The sequence below is a fragment of the Panthera tigris genome, chromosome B4 (assembly GCF_018350195.1).
Source record: "Panthera tigris isolate Pti1 chromosome B4, P.tigris_Pti1_mat1.1, whole genome shotgun sequence".
Lineage (NCBI taxonomy): Eukaryota > Metazoa > Chordata > Mammalia > Carnivora > Felidae > Panthera > Panthera tigris.
The window spans coordinates 54250833-54275312 of record NC_056666.1 but is presented as its reverse complement, the minus strand read 5'-3'; the positions used below and the strand labels follow the sequence as shown (position 1 = coordinate 54275312).

General features: G+C 43.8%; 2 protein-coding genes across 2 annotated transcripts in view; both read left to right on the top strand.

Annotated features, from left to right (window-relative positions):
- The first annotated feature begins 425 nt into the window (after positions 1-425).
- LOC122240309 (cationic amino acid transporter 3-like) overlaps positions 426-24480 on the top strand; it is a 110266-nt gene continuing 86211 nt past the window's right edge. Inside the window, exon 1 of the mRNA XM_042991896.1 lies at positions 426-577. The gene's annotated coding sequence lies outside the window, so the exon portion shown is untranslated. The remainder of the gene's footprint in view (positions 578-24480) is intronic.
- Positions 743-2584, top strand: LOC102971003 (cationic amino acid transporter 3-like). Its single transcript, XM_042993682.1, is given in 3 exon segments — positions 743-2251; positions 2254-2424; positions 2427-2584. Coding segments are annotated over 3 exon segments (1770 nt in total). The 5' UTR covers positions 743-810.

The following is a 24480-nucleotide window of genomic DNA, read 5'->3' as shown; positions in this document are numbered from 1 at the left end:
GGGAATTATGAAGGCCTTGCTTCTTTCTCCCTCTTCCTCTCTTCTCACAGTGCTCCCTGTTGGCCTAGATGGGTAAAGGGAAGGGTTGGACTGTACTTTCCTTGCCATCAGTACAGCTAAATGGATGATGCAGGATGAGGAGAAAGGGGGCCATCTGATCTTGGGTACTGATTTGGGCGTAAAGAGTTTTAAGACAGTGGGACCAATATTTGTATTTTAAACTCAGATGATATTTGAGAAATGGTTCTGTACCTACAACGAGGTCCTCTAGTCCATGAATTAATGTGTCATAACTTATGCTGAAGCACCACACAAACATCTCATCTACAAATTGTTGCACAATAGCTTCATACCTTTTGTGTCCTACAGCTTAATTAGCCCACGAGGCTACATGAGTTAGATGAAACCAAATGGGATTTTGTCATGTGGTGTGTAAAAAGGAGAATATTGATAGATATTTGGCACTTTTCTGGGGGGTAAATGGCATTAATTTTTTATGATCTTTTGTTTCAGTTTCTGTGATACTTGGGCTGCAACAGGTGACATGGGAACTTCTGAGCTGTGGTTGTGAACTTTCGTAAGTTGGTTGTATACCATTGTTCAGTAAATATTTATTGTTTATTTAGGGTTTAGGAAGGGCTATTACATACCAGGTGAAATACAAAGGAGCAGCTTTGAAGCCTGAGTAACAAACCTCATCAACCCCAACTCAACTTGGCTAAATTCAGCCTCACCAAACCTGATCCCAGACTCTGCTCCCTGGACTTGCTGCAGCTCTCTGATCCTGGAATCCTCTTCAGTTCCAGCTAGATGCTGCGTCAGGCACTTCGTAGATTTGGTCAAAAACTGGTACGCAGACCTACGCTGAAGGAACCGGTGGCTGAGAATGACCCACGGAGAAGATTGAGCACTCTGGATTTAGTGACCCGGGGTGTGGGCCACACAGTGGGTATAGGTGTGTATGTCCTGGCTGGTGAGGTGGTCAGAAATCAAGCAGGACCATCTTTTGTGATCTGTGTTTTGGTGGCTGGCCTATCTTCTCTGTTGGCTGGGCTGTGCTATGCAGAGATTAGTACCCGCATTCCCCATTCTGGCTCTGCATATCTCTAAAGCTTTGTCACTATAGGTGAACTCTGGGCCTTCATCACTGGCTGGAACCTCATCCTCTCCCTTGTTGCTGAGAAAGCCATTGTGTTCATCACATGGATGTTAACTTTTGACAACCTGTGTGGGAACCGGCTGTCTCAGACTGTGCAAGAGAGCATCTCAGCACATGTTCCCCCTGTCCTTACAAAATATCTAGAATTCTCTGCTCTGGGTTTTGTGTTGTTGTTCATGGAATTCAGGAGTCTTTGGTATTCCGCATCATTATTGAGTTCCACAGCTGCCAAACTGGTCACATTGGTGAAACTTTTGGCTCTCAGCTTTGTCATAACCTCTGGCTTCATTAAGGGGGACCTGCACAACTGGAAGCTCACAGAAGAGGACTACGTAAAGGCTGGGCTCAATGACACCTCGAGCTTGGGCCCTCTGGGCTCTGGAGGATTTGTGCCTTTTGGCTTCAAGGGGATTCTTGGTGGATCAGCTACCTGTTTCTATGCATTTCTTGGTTTCAACCATATTGTTACCAGAGTTGAAAAAGCCCAGAGTCCCCAGCGTTCCATCCCCATTGGCATTGTGATTTCACTGTTCATCTGCTTTTTCGTGTATTTTGGTGTCTCTTCAGCATTCACGCTTATGGTGCCTTACTACCAGCTCCAACCTGGGAGCACCTTGCCTGAGGTATTTCTCCATATTGGCTGGGTCCCTGTCTACCAGGTAGCTTTTGCATTGCTGTGCATTCTTTCCGCCAGCCTTTGGAGCTTTGTGTGGCAAATGTGTCAGGTGCTATACATGATGGCAAAGGATGGCTTCCTGTTCCCTGTCCTTACCCATATCTCTTTCTTCCAATACTCTCTTATCATGATCATTGTGTTTGTTGGAACTATTCCAGTCATTGTAATCATCTTTGGAGTCACTGATCTCTTGGACCTAAGGTCAGTTGTGTCCCTGATTTTTCATTCCCTGTTTGTGATTTGTGTTCTCATCCTCAGGTATCAGCCTGAGATGCAGAATGAGGAAAATGAAGCACAGGTGCAGGAGGAGAATGGACCTGCAGCAGAGAGGCTGACTCTACAGCGACTACTTTTTCCAGGTAGTTCCACCCCCACTCCACTCTCTGGCCGGGTTGTCCATGTTTGTTCCTCACTGCTTGTCTGTTGCTCATTCTTCTTTGCCTGGTGCTGACCCAGGGGCCAGTTCTGCTTTCTGGAGACCCAGTGTGGATTTTGGTGGTTGTGCTGCTCCTGGTGCTCATCATTGGGATCACTGGGGTCATCTGGAGACAGCCTCAGAGCTCCAGTCCCCTTTACTTTAAGGTCCCTGCCTGCCTCTCCTCCCACTACTGAGCGTCTTTGTGAATGTTTACCTTATGATGCAGATGACAGCTGGCACCTGGATAGTATTTGGTGTCTGGATGCTAATTGGGTTTGTTATCTACTTCGCCTATGGGATCCAGCACAGCTGGGTCGCTATCCCCACTTAAGTCAGGGCAAAAAGTGTAGACCTTGAACTCAGCTGTGTCAGTACATATGCAGTTTGACATCATCGACCCAGTCAGGTCCCCCTGCATAATAATGGAATACTCTTGATCACAGGGAAAGGTGGGCCTCCCATGGGATGTTGGTGGGTGAACACCAATAGAGCTCTGTGTATATTGTGGAGTGATGGGTGCATCTTTGTTAATTTTCCTTTTTTTTTTTTTTTTTTTTTTTTTTTTACTTGTCTACTTGAATTGTATCTGTAGTTGCTTACTGGCTTTAAAATGTTATTATTATAAGAAACTAGAAAAAACATTTTTTATTTCCTTGCTTAAATATCCAGTACCCGTGGGGTGCCTGGCTGGCTCAATCACTAGGGCATGCATTTTTTTCTCTCAGGGTGGTAACTTTGAGCCCCATGTTGTGTGTAGAGATTATTTAAAAAAATAACCAGTAGCAGTATTACTGGATCATAGGTACTTTTATTTTTAATTTTTTGAGGAACCTCTATACTGCTTTCCGTAGTGGCTGCACCAACTGACATTCCCAACAAGAGTACCTGAGGGTTCCTTTTTCTCCACAATACTTGCTTATCTTTGTCTTTTTGATTTTAGCCATCCTGACAGGTTTAAAGTGATATCCAATTGTAGTGTTAATTTACATTTCGCTGTGATTAGTGATGGTGAACACCTTTCCGAGTGTCTGTTGGCCATCTGTATATCATCTTTGGAAAAATGTCTATTTAGTTCCTCTGCCCATTTTTCAAGTGGATTGAGTTGTATAAGTTGTTTCTGTATTTTGTGTATTAACCCATTATTGGATATATCATTTACAAATACCTTCCCTTATTCAGTGGGTTGCCTTTCTCTCTTGATGCTGATTTCCTCTTCAGGGCAAAAGCATTTTAGTTACATGATTTCAAAAAGATATATGCACCCCTATGTTTACTGTGGCATAGTTTACAATATCCAGGACATGGAAGCAACCCAAATGTCCCTTGATAGGTGAATAGATAAAGAAGATGTAATATCTATCAAATTATCTATTTGTCTATCTATCTATCTGTCATGGAATATTACTCAGCTATAAAAAAGAATGGAATCTTGGCATTTGTAACTACATGGATGGACCTAGAGGAAATAATATTATGTGAAATAAGTCTGTTCAGAGTAAGACAAACACCAAATGGTTCCACTCTTATACCAATTTAAGAAATAAAACAACAACAACAAAAAAGGAAAAAGTGAGACAAACAGTAAAAACAACCCCATACACTCAAATATAGGGAAAAAACTGTTGGTTGTCAAAGTGAAGTGGGTACAGGGATGGGTGAATAGATAAAGGGAATTAAGAGTATACTTATCTGGATGAGCACTGAGAAATGTGTGGAATCAATAAATCATTATGTACTACACCTAGAATAATATAATAACACTGTATGGTAATTATACTTCAACAAAAACAACAAAAAAAGAAACTAGAATCAAACCAAAAAAAACAAAAAAAAACCAAAAGATGAAATATGGCCCCTGCCCTTAAGGGGCTTATATTCTAATACAAGGGGTAAAGCATAGCTGTAACACAAAGTAGAAAGTGTTGTCATACTAAGTAATATATAAACAAAGTGTCCTGGGAATTCAGAGTGGTGGAGGATCCCATGGGGTTGGCACAGTGGTGAGGGTTGATTGGTGAAATCAGAGAAGACTTTGTAGAGGAATGGCATTTGAGTTGGCTCTCTCCAAGACAGGTTAGGATTTTTGCACATGTGGGCAGCGGTGAGAGACTGTAGGCTGAGAGAACAACACTTGGAGAAGCACAGGAAAATGAAGCAGTGTTCAGAACACACTGAACACACTGTAGTGTGTGTAGCCTGAGCCTTGGCTGTGAGAGGGGACAACAGAACATGCACAGGTGGATTGGAGCCAGAGCTCTCCTCTGAGCACAAAACACTTGGATTTGAACCCACTACCCATAATGAAAATCCATAGGGTTGGTTCTTCTACTTGGCAATATCTGCATTCTTGGACTTGAAAGTTTCTCCACTCTTGTCTGCTTTGGTCCACCTGCTCATAAAGTGCACAGCTGGGAGCCAAGTATCCTGGATTCTGCTCTTGTTCCCACCATTAACTAGCAATGTGACCTTGAGCAAGCCTTTTGGTTCCTTCAATGTTTTGCTTATTTATTTTTATTTTTTTGTAACACGAGACGTCAGAACTGATTATTTCTAAAGTTAGGTTCACTTACAGAATTCTAGGATTTCCTCTGGTTCTTGTGTCTTGTTATTCTCTCAGCTAGGTCTCTCTACTGCAGGCAACCTGAACGTGCATCCTGCCCACTTTTCACTACAACCCATGTTGGAGTTATAAGGATGTGATAAATAACACACCATTTCTCACTCCTATGTTTGGAACCAACTGATAATCAAGACATAGAGACAGTTGATTAAACACTTAGCTTTTGATCTGTAGCCCAATTGGCTTGCTAAGCCTGCATCACTAAATTAAACAGACTTATCCTCATCAGAAGTAATGCGAAGCAATCTCCACAAGACGCCACAGGAAAGATTCTGCTTTAATTAGATTTTTTATGTATGAGCACGTTGTAATGCATGTGCTTCGGTCAGTTTGGCACTGGATAAAAAAGGAAAACCAATAAAAAATGGAAGGGGCTGAGCTGGGCATGATTAGTGCTGTTTCTTTAACTCACTAATCAAAGTGACAGTGAGGGGGGCAGTTTTTTTCCTGGAGTGGGGCCAGGAATAGTACTCTGTCAGTGGTTCTCAGTCTTCAGCAGGTGTCACCATACCTTGAGGACTTGTGACAAAACAGATTGCTGGTCCCTGGCCCCAGCATTTAGAATTCAGTAGGTCTGGGTGGAGCCCACAACATGTACTTCTAACAAGTTCCCAGTTGATGCTGATGCTGTTGGTCCTGGGACCACATATAGAAAACCAAGTCTCCACATGGAAAGATGGAAGTGAAGGACACAATTTGCCTTTTGAACACTTGCCTTCATTTCATGAAACATTTAGATTAAAATACAATTGTTAATCCTATCACCTTGGGGAAATCATTGTGAATCATTTCACAATGTATATGTATGCCAGATAACCACAATGTATACTTTAAATATCTTAAATTTTATGTCAATTGTACATAAATAAAGCTGAAATAAAAATGAAATACCACAGTTATCTGAGTGCCTTTATTTTTGTATATTGTTCCTGATTGTAGATCATAGATAAGGAGTGTATCTTGTTCGCTCCCCCAGAGAATCCTCCTGTATCTAGACACACAATGAGCATTTAATAATTCATGGTGAATTGAATAGAGCTTTACACATTTCTTTGGTACAGACATTCTCCTTCCTTTTAGGCTAGCACTGTGTTTCTCCTTTAAAACTATCTTCCTGGAGCCTTGCTTGACAAACAGCATTTGCACCCAGAACTACATCTAGAAGTGTATCTAGATCTGTACCCAACATCTAGAACTGTACCCCAGCACGTGTAGTTTTGCCTTTGTGTGGCTCTGCCTGGAGTTCTAGTGACTGTCCTGTCTGTTCCATCAGAGTGGAGTCTTGCTCAGGACAAGGAGCAGATTCTCTCCTCCCTCTAGAGAGGGTAAGAACAATGGTAAGAACAATGTTCACTCAAAGAGCAACAGCACTGGTGCAGCTGATAGCCTGACATGACTCTCCTGGTCTTGCTGCATCCATACTCAAGGGACTTGGAGAGGGTCCAAGGTACCAAAATTAAGGGAAGTCTACCTGACTCCAGGGAATCCCTGAAGATGAGACTGGCTCCAGCTTGGGCACAACAGGCATCTTTCTTGAAGAGTCAGAGTTTTATGGTTGGCATATGGGAGCCAGTGTTTTCCTATTGTATTTATGTATGAGGCCTTACTAGAAAAGAAGGATGGGAAGCTACTTTCTTACTTGTGGAATTTGTCACCTTTCCAACAGAGAGTAGGTTTTTCCAGGGAAGCCTGCTAGAGGCAGGACTACCCATATACTTATCCCTTCCTTTAGATGATTTCTTGGGAGACTGGTGCAAAAATCTTGTTGAAGCATCTTCAATTCCTTTGGGTAAAGAGAATTTACACCCCAAATGGGAAGAAAAATGAACGGAAATAGGAGGAATTACTAACTGGACAGGGATTGAGACATCATTACTTTGGAAGGGAAGGTATGAGTAGAAACTGAGAAAGAGTCACTTCCTGGAGAGGGTGCCTATGGAGCAATTTGGGAAGTAGAAGAGGGACAGATGAACTGGAAAAGAAATGGGACAGTATTCTAGGCTACATGGACCTCTAGGAGGCATGAGATATTGAGACTTTTGTGAGGGATGTGTGTTGGCATTTGAAGGGAATTTATGAGCCAGGTTTGTATTGTGTATTGTGCATCGTGTTATGGAGTAAGATTTCTGAATCAGGAAGGAATGAGAGGAGGAGTTAAGATGGGGGAGACATAGCTGGAACCTGGGCTTTCCTCATCCCTCAAACACAGCTGTCAGATCACTTGGAAAACCCAGGAAACCTATCTGCAGAATGGCAGAAGGATTTCCACAGTTAGAAGGAGAAATCTTGGCAGGTGTGAGGTATGCGAAAGTGAATTGGGAGAAAGATGGCAGGCTGTAGAGGGGAGGGAACCCTTTCCATGGAGAGACAAAAGAGAGAAAAAGAGACCCGGTTTGAGAAAGTGCTGCATCAAATTCACACAAGGGGAAAACCTCTCTGGACCATGGGCTGGGGAGTGAGAAGTACTGAGTGTCCCAGTTATTTTTTTGCTTGCATTTGGGGCTCAAAGTCTGAAATTTTGGAACTGCACAACTTTCTAGAGTTGAACTGTAGAGCTGTTGCTTGTGCTCATGGTGAGGTGGGAGCTGGCCCCACAGTGCTAGCTTGGTGTAGGGATCTCTGGAATGCACTGGGACAGTAAAAGTCCCCTTCTTGGAGTACTTGTGGTAGAGGATGTATTGCCTCCCCAAGGACAAAATACTCTGCAGGTGCCAGCAAAAGGCCTTTCATTAGTGGGGGACAGAGACACACTCAGATGGAATATAACCTTTGCGGTTTTTAGCAGTGCTACTCCATAGATTCCTAACACTGCTCAGGTGTGGGACAGTTTTTCAGGGACAGAGAACTTCCAGCATGGAGAGGCTCTACTCTGGAGGAGGGGAGTGGATCTGCACAGTGCCAGTCTCACACTGGGGTGCGAGAGTCCCAGACCAGGATGAGAGACTGGGGTAATGCCATTTTCCCCCTAACACCAACATGGTGGGACTTCAGAGATCAGACAGTGGCGCTCAGTAGAGTTGGGACCTGCATACACTGAACCCTGGTCCCGTGCTGGCAGCTGCTTATTAATTGCGGCAGGACTGACTCTGAGCCAATGCAGCAGACCTCTCCTCCAGACCAGCACAGCCAGCACCTCTCATGCACCAAGTGCACTGAAAATGAAGCGCTTCAAAATGACGCCTGCAGTCCTTTTTTCTTTTTCCTTCTTCTTCTTTTGTTTGGAGTCAGGCTTATAGTTTCTTGTTGGTTTCATTCAGTTGTCTTTCTTTTTCCCGATTTTTTTGTGTAACAGGCTTCTCCCTCATCCCTTTTATCCAGGGTTACTTCAACAAAGAAACCAAAGCACACCAAGTTAAAGGTCCAACACTCCTACAATGAGTGCAAGGAGGAACTCTGCAGAGGACTGACCAGTGGGAAAGAGCACCCAAAATGCAACAGCAGAGTGCACACCAAAAATACTGGAGTGCCAGGCTCTGGGCAGTGTATGGCCCCATTTTAATATAGTAGTAACTCTCAGTGGTAGGAAACACAACAAGCTTTTATTTTTTTATTACTTATTTATTTAATATTTAAATTTTATTTATTTATTATTTTTTTAATATGAAATTTATTGTCAAATTGGTTCCATACAACACCCAGTGCTCACCCCAAAAGGTGCCCTCCTCAATACCCATCACCCACCCTCCCCTCCCTCCCACCCCCCATCAAACCTCAGTTTGTTCTCAGTTTTTAAGACTCTCTTGTGCTTTGGCTCTCTCCCTCTCTAACCTCTTTTTTATTTTTCTTCCCCTCTCCCATGGACTTCTGTTAAGTTTCTCAGGATCCACATAAGAGTGAAACCGTATGGTATCTGTCTTTCTCTGTATGGCTTATTTCACTTAGCATCACACTCTCCAGTGCCATCCACGTTGATACAAAAGGCCATATTTCATTCTTTCTCATTGCCACATAGTAGTCCATGGTGTATATAAACCACAATTTCTTTATCCATTCATCAGTTGATGGACATTAAGGCTCTTTCCATCATTTGGCTATTGTTGAAAGTGCTGCTATACACATTAGGGTACAAGTGCCCTTATGCATCAGCACTCCTGTATCCCTTGGGTAAATTTTCCCTTGGGTAAATTCCTAGCAGTATTATTGCTGGGTCATAGGGTAGATCTATTTTTAATTTTTTGAGGAACCTCCACACTGTTTTCCAGAGTGGCTGCACCAGTTTGTATTCCCACCAACAGTGCAAGAGGGTTCCTGTTTCTCCACATCCTCTCCAGCATCTATAGTCTCCTGATTTGTTCATTTTGGCCACTCTGACTGGTGTGAAGTGATATCTGAGTGTTGTTTTGATTTGTACTTCCCTGATGAGGAGTGACTTTGAGCATCTTTTCATGTGCCTATTGGCCATCTGGATGTCTTCTTTAGACAAGTGTCTATTTATGTTTTCTGCCCATTTCCTCCCTGGATTATTTGTTTTTTGGGTGTGGAGTTCGGTGAGCTCTTTATAGATTTTGGATACTAGCCCTTTGTCTGATATGTCATTTGCAAATATCTTTTCCCATTCCGTTGGTTGCCTTTTAGTTTTGTTGATTGTTTCCTTTGCTGTGCAGAAGCTTTTTATCTTCATGAGGTCCCAATAGTTTGTTTTTGCTTTTAATTCCTTTGCCTTTGGGGATGTGTCAAGTAAGAAATTGCTGTGGCTGAGGTCAGAGAGGCTTTTTTCCTGCTTTCTCCTCTAGTGTTTTGATGGTTTCCTGTCTCACATTCAGGTCCTTTATCCATTTTGAGTTTATTTTTATGAATGGTGTGAGAAAGAGGTCTAGTTTCATCCTTCTGCATGTTGCTGTCCATTTCTCCCAGCACCATTTGTTAAAGAGACTGTCTTTTTTCCATTGGATGTTCTTTCCGGCTTTGTCAAAGATCAGTTGGCCATACTTTTTGTGGGTCTAGTTCTGGGGTTTCTATTCTATTCCATTGGTCTATGTGTCTGTTTTTATGCCAATACCATGCTGTCTTGATGATTACAGTTTTGTAGTAGAGGCTAAAGTCTGGGATTGTGATGCCTCCTGCTTTGGTCTTCTTCAAAATTACTTTGGCTATTCGGGGCCTTTTGTGGTTCCATATGAATTTTAGGATTGCTTGTTCTAGCTCAGAGAAGAATGCTGGTACAATTTTGATTGGAATTGCATTGAATGTGTAGATAGCTTTGGGTAGTATTGACATTTTAACAATATTTATTCTTTCAATCTATGAGCACGGAATGTTTTTCCATTTCTTTAAATCTTCTTCAACTTCCTTCATAAGCTTTCTATAGTTTTCAGCATATAGATCTTTTACATCTTGGTTAGGTTTATTCCTAGGTATTTTATGCTTCTTGGTGCAATTGCGAATGGGATCAGTTTCTTGATTTGTCTTTCTGTTGCTTCGTTGTTAGTGTATAAGAATGCAACTGATTTCTGTACATTGATTTTGTGTCCTGCGACTTTGCTGAATTTATGTATCAGTTCTAGCAGACCTTTGGTGGAGTCTATAGGATTTTCCATGTATAATATCATGTCATCTGCAAAAAGTGAAAGCTTAAGTTCATCGTTGCCAGTTTTGATGCCTTTGATTTCCTTTTGTTGTCTGATTGCTGATGCTAGCACTTCCAACACTATGTTAAACAACAGCGGTGAGAGTGGACACCCCTGTCGTGTTCCTGACTCAGGGGGGAAAGAGCTCAGTTTTTCCCCATTGAGGATGATATTAGCTGTAGGCTTTTCATAAATGGCTTTTATGATGTTTAAGTATGTTCCTTCTATCCCGACTTTCTTGAGGGTTTTTATTAAGAAAGGATGCTGAATTTTGTCAAATACTTTTTCTGCATCATTTGATAGGATCCTATGGTTTTTATCTTTTCTTTTATTAATGTGATGTATCACACTGATTAATTTGTGAATGTTGAACCAGCCCTGCAGCCCTGGAATGAATCCTACTTGATCATGGTGAATAATTCTCTTTATATGCTGTTGAATTCGATTTGCTAGTATCTTATTGAGAATTTTTGCATCCATATTCATCAGGGATATTGGCCTGTAGTTCTCTTTTTTGCTGGGTCTCTGCTTTAGGAATCAAAGTAATGCTGGCTTCATAGAATGAGTCTGGAAGTTTTCCTTCCCTTTTTATTTTTTGTAATAGCTTGAGAAAGATAGGTATTATCTCTGCTTTAAATGTCTGGTAGAATTCCCCTTGGAAGCCATCTGGTCCTGGACTCTTATTTGTTGGGAGATTTTTGATAACTGATTCAATTTCTTCACTGGTTATGGGTCTGTTCAAGCTTTCTATGTCTTCCTGTTTGAGTTTTGGAAGTGTGTGGGTGTTTAGGAATTTGTCCATTTCTTCCAGGCTGTCCAGTTTGTTGGCATATAATTTTTCATAGTATTCCCTGATAATTGCTTATATTTCTGAGGGATTGGTTGTAGTAATTCCATTTTCATTCATGATTTTATCTATTTGGGTCATCTCCCTTTTCTTTTTGAGAAGCCTGGCTAGAGGTTTATCAATTTTGTTTATTTTTCCAAAAAAAGCAACTCTTGGTTTCATTGATCTTCTCTACAGATTTTTAGATTCTATATTGTTTATTTCTGCTCTGATCATTATTATTTCTCTTCTTCTGCTGGGTTTAGGCTGCCTTTGCTGTTCTGCTTCTATTTCCTTTAGGTGTGCTGTTAGATTTTGTATTTGGGATATTTCTTGTTTCTTGATACAGGCCTGGATTGCAATGTATTTTCCTCTCAGGACTGCCTTCGCTGCATCCCAAAGCGTTTGGATTGTTGTATTTTCATTTTCATTTGTTTCCATATATTTTTTAATTTCTTCTCTAATTGCTTGGTTGGCCCATTCATTCTTTAGTAGGGTGTTCTTTAACCTCCATGCTTTTGGAGGTTTTCCAGACTTTTTCCTGTGGCTGATTTCAATCTTCATAGCATTGTGGTTTGAAAGTATGCATGGTGTGATCTTAATTCTTGTATACTTATGAAGGGCTGTTGTGTGACCCAGTATGTGATCTATCTTGGAGAATGTTCCATGTGCACTGGAGAAGAAAGTATATTCTGTTGCTTTGGGATGCAGAGTTCTAAATATATCTGTCAAGTCCATCTGATCCAATGTATCATTCAGGGCCCTTGTTTCTTTACTGATCCTGTGTCTAGACGATCTATCCATTGTTGTAAGTGGAGTATTAAAGTCCCCTGCAATTACCACATTCTTATCAATAAGGTTGCTTATGTTTGTGATTAATTGTTTTATATACTTGGGGGCTCCTGTATTCGGCTCATAGACATTTATAATTGTTAGCTCTTCCTGATGGATAGACCCTGTAATTATTATATAATACCCTTCTCCATCTCCTAGTTTGTCTGATATAAGTATGGCTACTCCAGCTTTCTTTTGACTTCTAGTAGCATGATAGATATTTCTCCATCCCCTCACTTTCAATCTGAAGGTGTCCTCAGGTCTAAAATGAGGCTCTTGTAGACAGCAAATAGATGGGTCTTTTTTTAAATCCATCCTGATACCCTATGTCTTGGTTGGAGCATTTAGTCCATTTACATTTCAGTGTTATCATAGAAAGATATGGGTTTAGAGTCATTGTGATGTCTGTAGGTTTCATGCTTGCAGTGATGTCTCTGGTACTTTGTGGTCCTTGCAACATTTCACTCACAGAATCTCCCTTAGGATCTCTTGTAGGGCTGGTTTAGTGGTGATGAATTCCTTCAGTTTTTGTTTGTTTGGGAAGACCTTTATCTCTCCTTCTATTCTAAATGATAGACTTGCTGTATAAAGGATTTCTTGGCTGCATATTTTTTTCTGTTCATCACGTTGAAGATTCCCTGCCATTCCTTTCTGGCCTGCCAAGTTTCAGTAAGTAGATCTGTCACTAGTCTTATCAGTATCTCTTTATATGTTAGAGCATGTTTATCCCTAGCTGCTTTCAGAATTTTCTCTTTATCCTTGTATTTTTCCAGTTTCACTATGATATGTCGTGCAGAAGATTGATTCAAGTTACATCTGAAGGGAGTTCTCTGTGCCTCTTGGATTTCAATGCCTTTTTCCTTCCCCAGATCAGGGAAGTTATTAGCTATGATTTGTTCAAGTACACCTTCAGACCATTTCTCTGTCTCTTCCTCCTCTGGAATCCCTATTATATGGATATTGTTCCATTTGATTGCATCACTTAGTTCTCTAATTCTCCCCTAATACTCCTGGATTTTTTTTATCTCTCTTTTTCTCAGCTTCCTCTTTTTCCATAATTGTATCTTCTAATTCACCTATTCTCTCCTCTTCCTCTTCAATCCGAGCTGTGGTCGCCTCTATTTTATTTTACACCTCATTTATAGCATTTTTTTAGCTCCTCCTGACTATTTCTTAGTCCCTTGATCTCTGAAGCAATAGATTCTCTGCTGTCCTGTATACTTTTTTCAAACCAAGCGATTAATTTTATGACTATTATTTTAAATTCATGTTCCGTTACATTGCTTAAATAGTTTTTGATCAGTTCATTAGCTGTCGCTATTTCCTGGAGTATCTTTTGAGGAGAATTCTTCCGTTTTGTCATTTTGGATAGTCCCTGGAGTGGCAGGGAACTGCAGGGCACTTCCCCTGTGCTTTCTGGAGTAACTTGTGTTGGTGGGCAGGGCCACAGTCAGACCTGATGTCTGTCCCCAGCCCACTCCTGGGGCCACAGTCAGACTGGTGTGTACCTTATCTTCCCCTCTCCCAGGAGCAGGACTCACTGTGGAGTGGTGTGGGCCCTGTCTGGGCTACTTGCACACTGCCAGGGTGGTGGTGCTGCTTCTATGGGTTCTGGTGTATTAGCTGTGGTGGAGCTTCAAGGTTGACAGGGGCAGGAGGGGTAGGCTTAGCTTGCTTTACCATTGGTGGTCCCCTGCCAGAGAGGCCCTGCATAACTGGGAGGGAGGCAGGCAGACCCGTTGGAGGGACGGATCCACAGAAGCACAGTGTTGGGTGTTTGCATGGTGCAAGCAAGTTCAGTGACAGAAACTAGTTTCTTTGTGGCTTCGGCTGGGGGATGGGCAAGGGAGATGGCGCTGGCCAGTGCCTTTGTTCACTGCGGAGCTGAGCTCTGTCCTCCAGGGCTCAACAACTCTCCCTCCCGTTGTACTCTAGCCCTCCAGCTCTCCCAGCAGAGCTGTTGACTTATAACATTCCAGATGTTAAGTCCCGCTGGCTGTCAGAACTCATGCAGTCTGGCCCTTCCGCTTTTGCAAGTCAGACTTGAGGGCTCTGCCTTGCCGGGAGGGCTGCCCCTCCACCGCCCCAGCTCCCTCCCGCCAATCCGTGTAGTGCGCACCGCCTCTCTGCCTTCCTAGCCTCTTCCGTGGGCCTCTTGTCTATGCTTGGCTCCAGAGAGGCCATTCTGCTAGTCTTCTGGTGGTTTTCTGGGTTTTTTAGGCAGATGTGGGTGTAATCTCAGCGATCAGCAGGACGCATTGAGCCCAGCGTCCTCCTATGCCACCATCTTGTCCTTGCTCTAAATTTTTATTTATTTTTGACAGAGAGAAATACAGAGCATGAGCAGGGGAGGGTCAGAGAGAGAGGGAGACAGAATCTGAAGCAGGCTCCAGGCTCTGTGCTGTCAGGACAGAGCCTGATGTGGGGCTCCCACAACAAGCTTTTATATCACATAAAACACAGAAACTTAGCTAAAATGACAAGACAGAGGACTTCTCCCCAAAAGAAAGGTTAAGAAGAAATCTCAGCCAGGGACTTGATCAAACATATAGAAGCAATATATCTGAACAAGAATTTAGAACAATAGTCATAAGACTACTAGCTGGGCTTGGGAAAAAAAAAGCATAGAAGATACCAGAGAAACCCCTGATGCAGAGATCAAATACCTAAGAACTAGTCAGGATGAAATAAAAATTGTTATACCTAGGGGGGCTGGGTGGATAGTTGTTTAAGTGTCTGACTGTTCATTTTGGCTCAGGTCAAGATCTCCTGATTGTAATTCGAACCACACAGCATGATCCCCACTGACAGTGTGGAGCCTGCTTGGGATTCTCTCTCTCTCTCTCTCTCTCTCTCTCTCTCTCTCTCTCTCTCTCTCACACACACACACACACACACACACACACACACACACAATTAAAAAACCACATAAACTTTTTAAAATTGCTGTAACTGAGATGCAAAACAAACTGCATACAGTGACGAGAATTGAAGAAGCAGAGGAGAGAATAGGTGAGATAGAAGATAAAATTATGAAAAATAATGAAGCTGGAAAAAAAGAGGGAAAGGAAATTATTAGATCACAAGCGAGACTTAAAGAACTGATTCCTTGAAACGAAAAAATATTCATATTATGGGAACCCAGAAGAAGAGTGAGCAAAAGGGGTAGAATATTGATTTAAACAAATTATAACTGAGAACTTCACTAATCTGGGGAAAGAAACAGGCTTTCAAACCCAAGAGGAACAGAGAACTCCCCTCAAATGAACAAAAACAAGGCAACACCACAACATAGCATAGTGAAACTTGCAAAAATACAAATATGAAGATAATTCTAAAAGCTGCTAGGGATAAATTATCCTTAACCTACAGGGGTAGACTTTTAAGGTTAGTAGTACACCTGTACATGGAAATTTGGGAGGCTAGAAGAGAGTGGCAGGAAATATTCAATGTGTTGAATGGGAAAAATGTGCAGCCAAGAATCCTTTATCTAATAAGGTTCTCATTCAGAATAGAAGGAGAAAAAAAGACCTTCCCAGACAAAAAATAAGGAGTTTGTGACCACTAAACCAGGCTTGCAGGAAATTTTAAAGAGGACCCTGAGTGGAGGGGAAAAAAAAAAAGATCAAAGCAACAAGACTACAAAGTACCAGAGAACGTCACCAGTAACAGCAACTCTATAGGTAACACAATGGCACTAAATTCATATCTTTCAATAATCACTCTTAATGTAAATGGACTAAATGGTCCAGCAACAGACATAGGGTATCAGAATGGATAAACAAATGAAGATCCATCCATACATTGCCTACAAGGGACTCATTTTAGACCTAAAGGCACCTGCAGATTGAGAGCGAGGGGATGGAGAACCATCTGTCATGCTAATGGAGGTCAAAAGAAAGCTAGATTAGCCACACTTATATCAGACAAAGTAGATTTTATTTTATTTTTTTTTTATTTTTTATTTTTTTTTCAATATATTAAGTTTATTGTCAAATTGGTTTCCATACAACACCCAGTGGTCATCCCAAAAGGTGCCCTCCTCAATACCCATCACCCACCCACCCACCCCTCCCTCCCACCCCCCATCAACCCTCAGTTTGTTCTCAGTTTTTTTTTTTATTTTTATTTTTTAATATATGAAATTTACTGTCAAATTGGTTTCCATACAACACCCAGTGCTCATCCCAAAAGGTGCCCTCCTCAATACCCATCACCCACCCTGCCCTCCCTCCCACCCTGCCCTCCCTCCCACCCCCCATCAACCCTCAGTTTGTTCTCAGTTTTTAACAGTCTCTAATGCGACAAAGTAGATTTTAAACCAAAGACTGTAACAAGAGATGAGAAAGGCATTATCTCATAATTAAGGAGTCTATGCATCAGGAAGATCTAACAATTGTAAATATTTTTGTCCCAACTTGGAGCACCCAAATATAGAACTTAATAACAAACGTGAAGAAAATCATTGATAATAATACAATAGTAGTCGGGGACCTTAGTACCCCAATTACAACAATGGACAGATCATTTAAACAGAAAATCAACAAGAAAACAATGGCCTTGAAAGACACTGGACCAGATGGACTTAACAGATACATTCAGAACATTTCACACTAACGTTCTTCTCAAGGGCACATGGAACATTCTCCACAATAGATACCATACTGGGTCACAAATCAGCCCTCAACAGGTAAAGAAAGATTGAGATCATACCATGGAGTTTTTCAGAGCATAACACTACGAAATTTGAAATCAACCATCAGAAAAAATTTGGAAGGCCCTCAAATATATGGAAAGTTAAAGAAAACTTACTAAAGAATGACTGGGTTAACCAAGAAATTAAAGAAGCAATAAAAAAAATTACATGGAAGCCAATGAAAATGAAAACAGGACAGTCCAAACCCTTTGGTATGCAGTAAAGGCAGTCCTAACAGGAAAATACATTGCAATCCATTCTTATTTCAAGAAACAAGAAAAGTCATAAATACACAAGCTAAGCTTACACCTAAAGGAGGTAGAAAAGGATCAGGAAATGAAGCCTAACGCTAGCAGAGGAGGGAAATAATAAAGATTAGAGCAATAATAAAGGATTTGGAAACAAACAAACAAACAAAAAAACCCAAAAACCCAGTAGAACAGATCAATAAATCTAAGTGCTGGTTTTTTGAAAGAAGAAAGAAAATTGATAAATTCATAACCAGACTTACCATAATGAAAGAGGACCCAAATAGATAAAGTCACAAATGATAGAGGAGAGATCACAGCCAACACCACAGAAATACCAACGTTATAAGAAAATACTATGAAAAATTAAATGCCAACAACCTGGGCAGCAAATGGACAATCTCCTAGAAACTCACAAACTACCAAAATTGAAATAGGAAGAAATAGAAAATTTGAACAGCATGGTATCTATTATCAGAAATTCCAACAAATGAGTCCTGGGCCAGATGGCTTCCCAGGGGAATTCTACAACATATTTAAAGAGCGGTTAATACCTATTCTTCTCCAACTGTTCCAAAACATAGAAATGGAAGGAAAGCTTCCAAACTCATTCTATAAAGCCAGCATTACCTTGATTCACAAACCAAAGACCTGACTAAAAAGGGGAATTACAGGCCAATATCCCTGATGAAACTGGATGCAAAAATTCTCAACAAGATACTAGCAAATTGAATTCAATAGTACACTAAAAGAATTATTCAACATGATCAAGTGGGATTTATTCCTGGGCTGCAGGGATGGTTCAATAACCAGAAATTAATCAACATTATATATCACATTAATAAAAGAAAGTATAAGAACCACACGATCCTCTCAATAGATGCAGAAAAAGCATTTGACAAAACACAGATTTCTTTCTTTGTAAAAAACAAAAGCAAAAACAAAATCTTTATAAAGTGGGTATAGAAAGAACATACCTCGAGATCATATAGGCCATATGTGAAAGACCCACAGCTAATATCATCCTCAATGGGGAAAAACTGAGAGTTTTCCTAAGGTCAGGAACATGACAGGGATGTCCACTCTCATGAATGTTGTTCATGGAGTGTTGGAAGTCCAGGCTTGAGCAATCAGACAACACAAAGAAATAAAAGGCATTCAAATTGGCAACAAGAAGTCAAACTTTCACTCTATGCAGACGACATGATACTCTACATGGAAAACCTGAAAGACTCCACGAAAAAAATGCTAGAACTGAAACATGAAATCAGCCAAGTCATAGGAAAAAAACCAATGTACAAAAATCTGTGGCATTTCTATACACCAATAATGAAGCAGCAGAAAGAGAAATCAAGGAATTGATCCCATTTGCAGCAGACCAAAAACCATAAAATACCTAGGAATAAACTTAACCAAAGCGGTAAAGATTTATACACTGAAAACTGTACTCCCAAAGCCAAGACTACACTGTATACACTGTTGAATAAAAGTGTCTGGTTTGTCTGGGTTCTGTTTCATTGTGTGCAGAAGGGCTCTGTTGTTTTCCAGGAAAGAATGCACAATATATAGGTATACAAGGAAACATTAATCAATCATATGGGCTAAGGGTCCTGGCTAAAGCTTCAAGACTACTAACTTGATTGCAGTGGCCCAGGCAACACAAAGAGGTCACCTAAGATTCTGCCAGAATGAGGGCATTCACCCTGGTGTCCTAGGTGAAGAAGGCTCAGAGATCTGGGAGCCCTGGCTGAACAGAGGGTATATGTTGCTGGTGGGGTGGGAGTACAGTGGCCTGAGCTCTTGGAGATGTGTGTCCTGGTGTCCTGAGCTGGGCTGGGTGGAGGTGGTTGGAGGGGAGGACAACTCCATCAGCTTAGGGAGGACTCCAGGCTCAGGGTCTGTCTTAGAGCATATTCTCTCCAGGAGGCCCAGAGGGGAAGAGAAGAGAACGGGAAACAGACATTTCAGACCCATCCAGCCTCATTCCTTCCCCTCTACCCTTCCTCACCTAGCTTAGTCCAGCCTCTCAATGGGCCATTTCACACATATTACACACTGGCTGTGTGCACCAAGCTCCAAAGTGTTCTTGGCCCATTCTCACCCCAGGAACCACTGCCTTCCCCTTGCAACCACACAGATCCTCAGTATTCTCAGTCCCTAGCTTGATCTCAGAGCCCCGAAGCTTCTTTGGAAGCCTGGGGTGTGGAACCTAGATATTTGGGACATACCATGTAGACCCTGAAGAAGTGGGGGAAGGGAAGATTGGGAGAGAGCCCCACGATTTCCTGAGGACAGGATGATGGCTTACATTAGCAAGAAAGATTCAAGTGAGAGTAGATGAAGAACTTCTCTTGAGCAGACAGCACTACTTGTTTCTGAAGCTAAAATCCTGATACAGGGATGGAGTAAGATGAATAGGGTCCCATAGAGAGAGATCCTCTCCCCAGGAGTGTTTGGGCTAAGCAAGGTGTGGTGGGGGAAGGGAAGACCACCTGGAACAAACAGTTGGTAAACAAGGTGAGACTCTGGGGGAATCTGTGGTTTCCATGTGGAGGCCCGAGTCCTGTCCTGCACACACCATGTAATTGTGAAATTTTGCTGAATCCTCTGGGCTCTCAGACATCAGTGATCTTGGAGGAGAAAAGATGCAGAGGCTGAGCACATTCCTTTCTCTCCTGCAAACCTGTGCTAGGAGCTGAGGGGGAGTCTCCCTCCAGCGTAAGTGGAGGCAGAGGTGGTAGGACAACCTGCGGCAACAGTCGCCGTTTGCCTCTGTCCTCTCCTGAGACGAAGTGGCTTTGGGATGGCCAGGTAATCAGGCCTTCCCTGAGGTCCCTTTCAACCTGGGGCAGCACTGAGCTGTGGGTTGTCCCCGCCACTCAATGCCTGTCAGGAAGGGACAAGGTCACCATGGAGGTCCGAGTCCCCCAGGTGGGACTGAATTACCTAGGAAGTTTTTCTTGGTCACCTTATCCCACTCACCAATTTCCTGATGGAGAGAGGTCTCTTCAGCTCTCCTAAACACCTGACAGGGTTTGCCTAGAGGAAGAGAGAAGAGACAGTAGGCATATGGCAGGAAGAGAGAGAGGGGGGCAAATGTCCTTCCTGTCATTGGGCTCTGAGCCCTGTTCTACTCCCTAGATTCTGAAGGGTGTGAAAGGTGCAAAGGAAGGTGTAGAAATGACTTGAAATGGGGGCAGATTGGTAGGATGTAGCAGGGTGGAGAGATGGAGGTAATGGGAGAGTGGAGCCCACTGGGAGTTGGGGTTGTCTGGGGAGGTGAGCCAGGAGGGGGGAGGGAGGCAAGCTGGGTGGGGTGGAAGGTGGTGAAGGTGGGAGGGAACAGAGTGGGAGGTGGGCAGTGCAGGGGGTCAGAGGGAAGGGGATGAGCAGGGGAGGGAGGTGGAGGAACCAGGATGGAGCAATGCCTGATGGAAACTCAGAGATGGTCAGGGTGGTGGGTTGTCTGGAAGGACTGGAGCACGATCCCACTGGGAGGAGCCCAGAACCCCTTCCCCCAAGCATGGAAGTAGTTTCTTCTGGATAGGGAAGTGGGTTCAGGGTGTAGGGACGCTGAGAGGATAGGCGGTAAAGCTGGTGAATCACAGATGGGTCAGACATATCCTGGGCAGGAGGGCCATGATCAACAGGGCAGATTCAGAGAAGGGAGTTCAGAGATCACTGCTTGCAACACTCACACTTTACAGACAGGGGCCAGAGGCCCTGCAGGAGGGAACACTCAGTGTCCCCTGCTACGTGATGGCTGCCTCTGGAAAACCTGCCCCTGACTCCTAGTCTAGGAGTCCTTCTTGTTCCCCATTTGGAGGGCCCTGGACTCTATTCCCATTCTCTTGGCTTTATGGGATGGGAAGAGGTGGAGAAGGACTTCAGCTAGACTGGGATGATATTCCCCTTCCTCCTCCTCTAGTGACTCCTTTCCAGCCTTCCATCTAGACTTCCAGGCCTCCCATCCACTACACCCATTCCTTCTCCTTCCCACCCTCCCTCCACACTCTCCCAGGATCTGGTCTCTTAGCTCCTCCGGGCAGCCATTGCAGTGTTTAGTCCTCCCTACCCTGCTCTGGCCTCATAGTCTGACTCCAGTCTGAACCACCCCCTCTCCTCCTCTTCCTGCAGATTAGCCTCCTAGTCCTTTGCAAAATCACTGCTTACTCTCCTCCTCTGGGATGTCTTCTGTGATTAACTCTCCTGGTTCTGGATCCCACACTGTTTCTTTCTAAACCACAGGAAATGTACCTGCAGGCCTTTCCTTGTTCTGGTCTCTTCTGTTTCCTGACTGAGAGCCTTGTCCCTGCTCCTCACTCTGACATCCTCCCCTGGCATGGGACATGGACCTGGGCTTCCCCAAAGGAGGGCCATGGTTTTCTCCTTTCTCTCAGGACTCCGTGTATGGACCAGGAGGGCCAGTACTGCCCTGGAGAATTGCCTGAGCCCCTCCGTGTTCTCCGTGTTCTGGGAATGACAGAGATAATGATGTCCAACTGGGTTTCACCCCAAGGACGGAGGTGGCAGTGCAGACCCTTCCCTGTCTGTATCTCTGTGTTTTATTGGGGTGTAGACTTCACCTCCAGGTTGCATCCTCCTCCTGTTCCTGGTTGCCCTTGATCCAGTTAACCGGCTTCTTAAGGCTGCTGCCCTGGAGCTCCTGGGATGCTGGGACAGGCGTGTGTTGCAGGGAGTATGGCCGGAGTTGCAAAAGATGAGTCCATAAATAAAATGCATTTAAGTGAAGATCCTCATACTCATGTTGGAATGAGGCTCCGACTCCAGAAGGAAGCTTCTTTTTATTAGGATACTTGCTAAAGACTATGTGCATAAAGTCAGCTAAGCATGTGTATTAATCAATTTACTGGTTTAGCTTTTCAAGGTTGAATTTCGAGTTAATTGGTTTCTATAACACTAGGAAGGGTCAGGTGGGAAGAAGGATCCGGTCCTGGACAATATTAATGGCTCTAGGCGTTCCTTGTTCCTTGGGGAGCTGCAGCTTGCTTTCAGCTGTGTAAATGCATCCTAAGGCCTTGCACCTTCTCCAGCCTTTCCCTCTTGAAGTCTCTTCTTTTGATGCTTCGCTCCTGCATCTCCCACAGGTGTGGGGAGTGGCAGGCAGTCCAACTATGATTTCTCAACTTGGGCTTCACACTGCACCTGACCACTAGCTTCCTGGTTGGGTCTCTGCAGACCCGTTTTCCCTCTCAGGCTTGTCTTCCACCCTCACTTTCCTTTCTCCACTCCCTCCTCACACAGCCCACCTATCTCCAAAGCCTGAGTTCTCTCTGCAAGCTCTCTCTTTCCTGAGAACCTTGCGGTTGGCCTCCTGCCTGGCAAGGAGGATGTGTGGATGGAGATCTGGGTGGAGGAGATCAGTGTCCTGGCTCTGGTGAGGCACCAGGCCTAGCTCTGGGCCCATCTGTGCATTAGTTGCCACCTTATGGCCATTCTGAGAACCGCAGGACTGTGGGTCCTTGCTGAGAAAGGAAAGGGGGAGGGCCTGGTTGGCTTTTAGAGGGAAGCAGGCCTCAGAATTGCTAATTGACATTGGAGGTTTTCTCAGGGAGCCTTTGAATTCCTACCTGGCCTGGGAGTGGAAGCCAGGGAAGAAAGTCAAGTAGCAGGGATACACCTAGATGGAGAGAGATAATTGAAATTCTGTCCTCAAGTCTCAAACCTACAATTCAAATCCTCCCTCCCCAAAAGTGCCCTAAAGGGAAACAATCTGAAACCAAAGCAGGAGGAGGTGATATCTGACCTGAGAACTTCCCAATAAATTCCAAAGTGTATTGGGATGCCACTACTTGTGACAGTTGCCCAGTTTTACAATGCTTTGGGTCCCAGTGAGTGGCTCCTCCCCCTTCCCCAGGTTCCCTGATCTCATCATGCTCAGCTCATTGTGCCTATTCAGAAAAGCCCCGTTTCCTCAGCCTTCCCTACTCCAGTCTGAGTGTGGCTATGGGCAAGATGTTAATCTGGTAAGTCCCTTCTGTGGTCTAACTGCAGTCCTGCATGGAGCACTGGAAGTGGAGAGAACCTCCATATGCCCAGAAGAACTGCAGATGGGAAGGAGGCCAGAGAAATGACCTGCGAGGAAGGTTCTGAGGGAGGGCAGTTCTACCTCAGGTTCTACTCCATCCTCCTCTCTCCTGCCCCACTGGGTCTGTGGAGATGAAGACCATGGGACAGAGTGGTACACACCCTGGAGAACTCTCTCTGCTTGGGTTCAGGATTCACAGGTGGTGGGGGGAGGGGAAGCTGAGTTCCATCATGGCCCTTGTTATTATCTTCTGTAGAGTGGGTATATTGGGGAGGGAAGAGGGGAGACAGTGTTTGTCTCAATCAGCCTGAGTCCTTCTGGCCTCACCCAGAGTCCCTTTGAAGCCATTTTCTCTCCAGGCCCCAAAATCCCAGTCTCTCATAAGCCCCATGATGATACCTCCTCCTCCATCCTGACCACCCAACCCAGCACCCATTGCTGGGGGCTCAGAATCACTGAGTCCTCCTGACCATCACCCCTCTGTTTTCCCTGTCATTGCTTGGACATCTTGGCCAGGAGCCTTGGCTCTGTGGTTGTAGGGTGGGAGCTGTGTCCAGGCACCCTCCCTCTGAGATACCATTTCTCCCTTGCCTCTTTTGCTGCCACCCACCTTACTGAGTTAAATTAAACCGTAATGCTGTGTGTGGCTCCAGCCCCATGGAGCTTGGCTCTGGAAAATGAAGACAATTCCTGTCTCTGTCATCTGGTTGCCTTATAAGTTTTTCCCCTGCTACCTGGTATGCTCGTTTCTGTATTTGATAACATCAGAATGGTTTTGATGTCAAGAATTTATAACAGAATGGGCACCATGAGAGCCCCTAAAGGTGATTGGCATTTGTCTCAATCCTAAGCAAGGAGGAGGCTCTGTCTGCTGCCTCTTCCATTTTGGGGAAGTTGTGTGAGAGCTGCACCCAGAAGGTCTAGGAGAAAATGCAAACACTAGAGTGGACAAGGAGGCACATGGGGAGAGAGAAAGAAAAGGAGAGGGTTTTGTCTTTTCAGGTTTCCCCCATGAGAGGAAGGTTGGAATAAGGTGTCGGAAAGCTTGGCATATTTTTCTTCTCTGTTTTTATAAGGAAGGAGTCCTGGATTGGGGAATGGCAGGGAGTTCATGTGTGTGTGTGTGCGTGTGTGTGGGGGGGCTACATAGAAGCAGTGGTGTGTGGCATGCCTGCATGCACACATTCACCCTTCAGTTCACAAGTTTGCACATGTACCCCCCCCCAAACTTGCCCCATTCCACTGAGTCAATGCCCTCAATCTAGTTATTATTACTGCCTCAGCTTAGCTCCCAGGAGAGGGGAGGAAGTAAGGCTAGTCAGAACACTGGGTCATACTCAAGCCAGAAGTTCCCAGCTGAGGGTAAAGGGAACAGGACAGAGCCTTC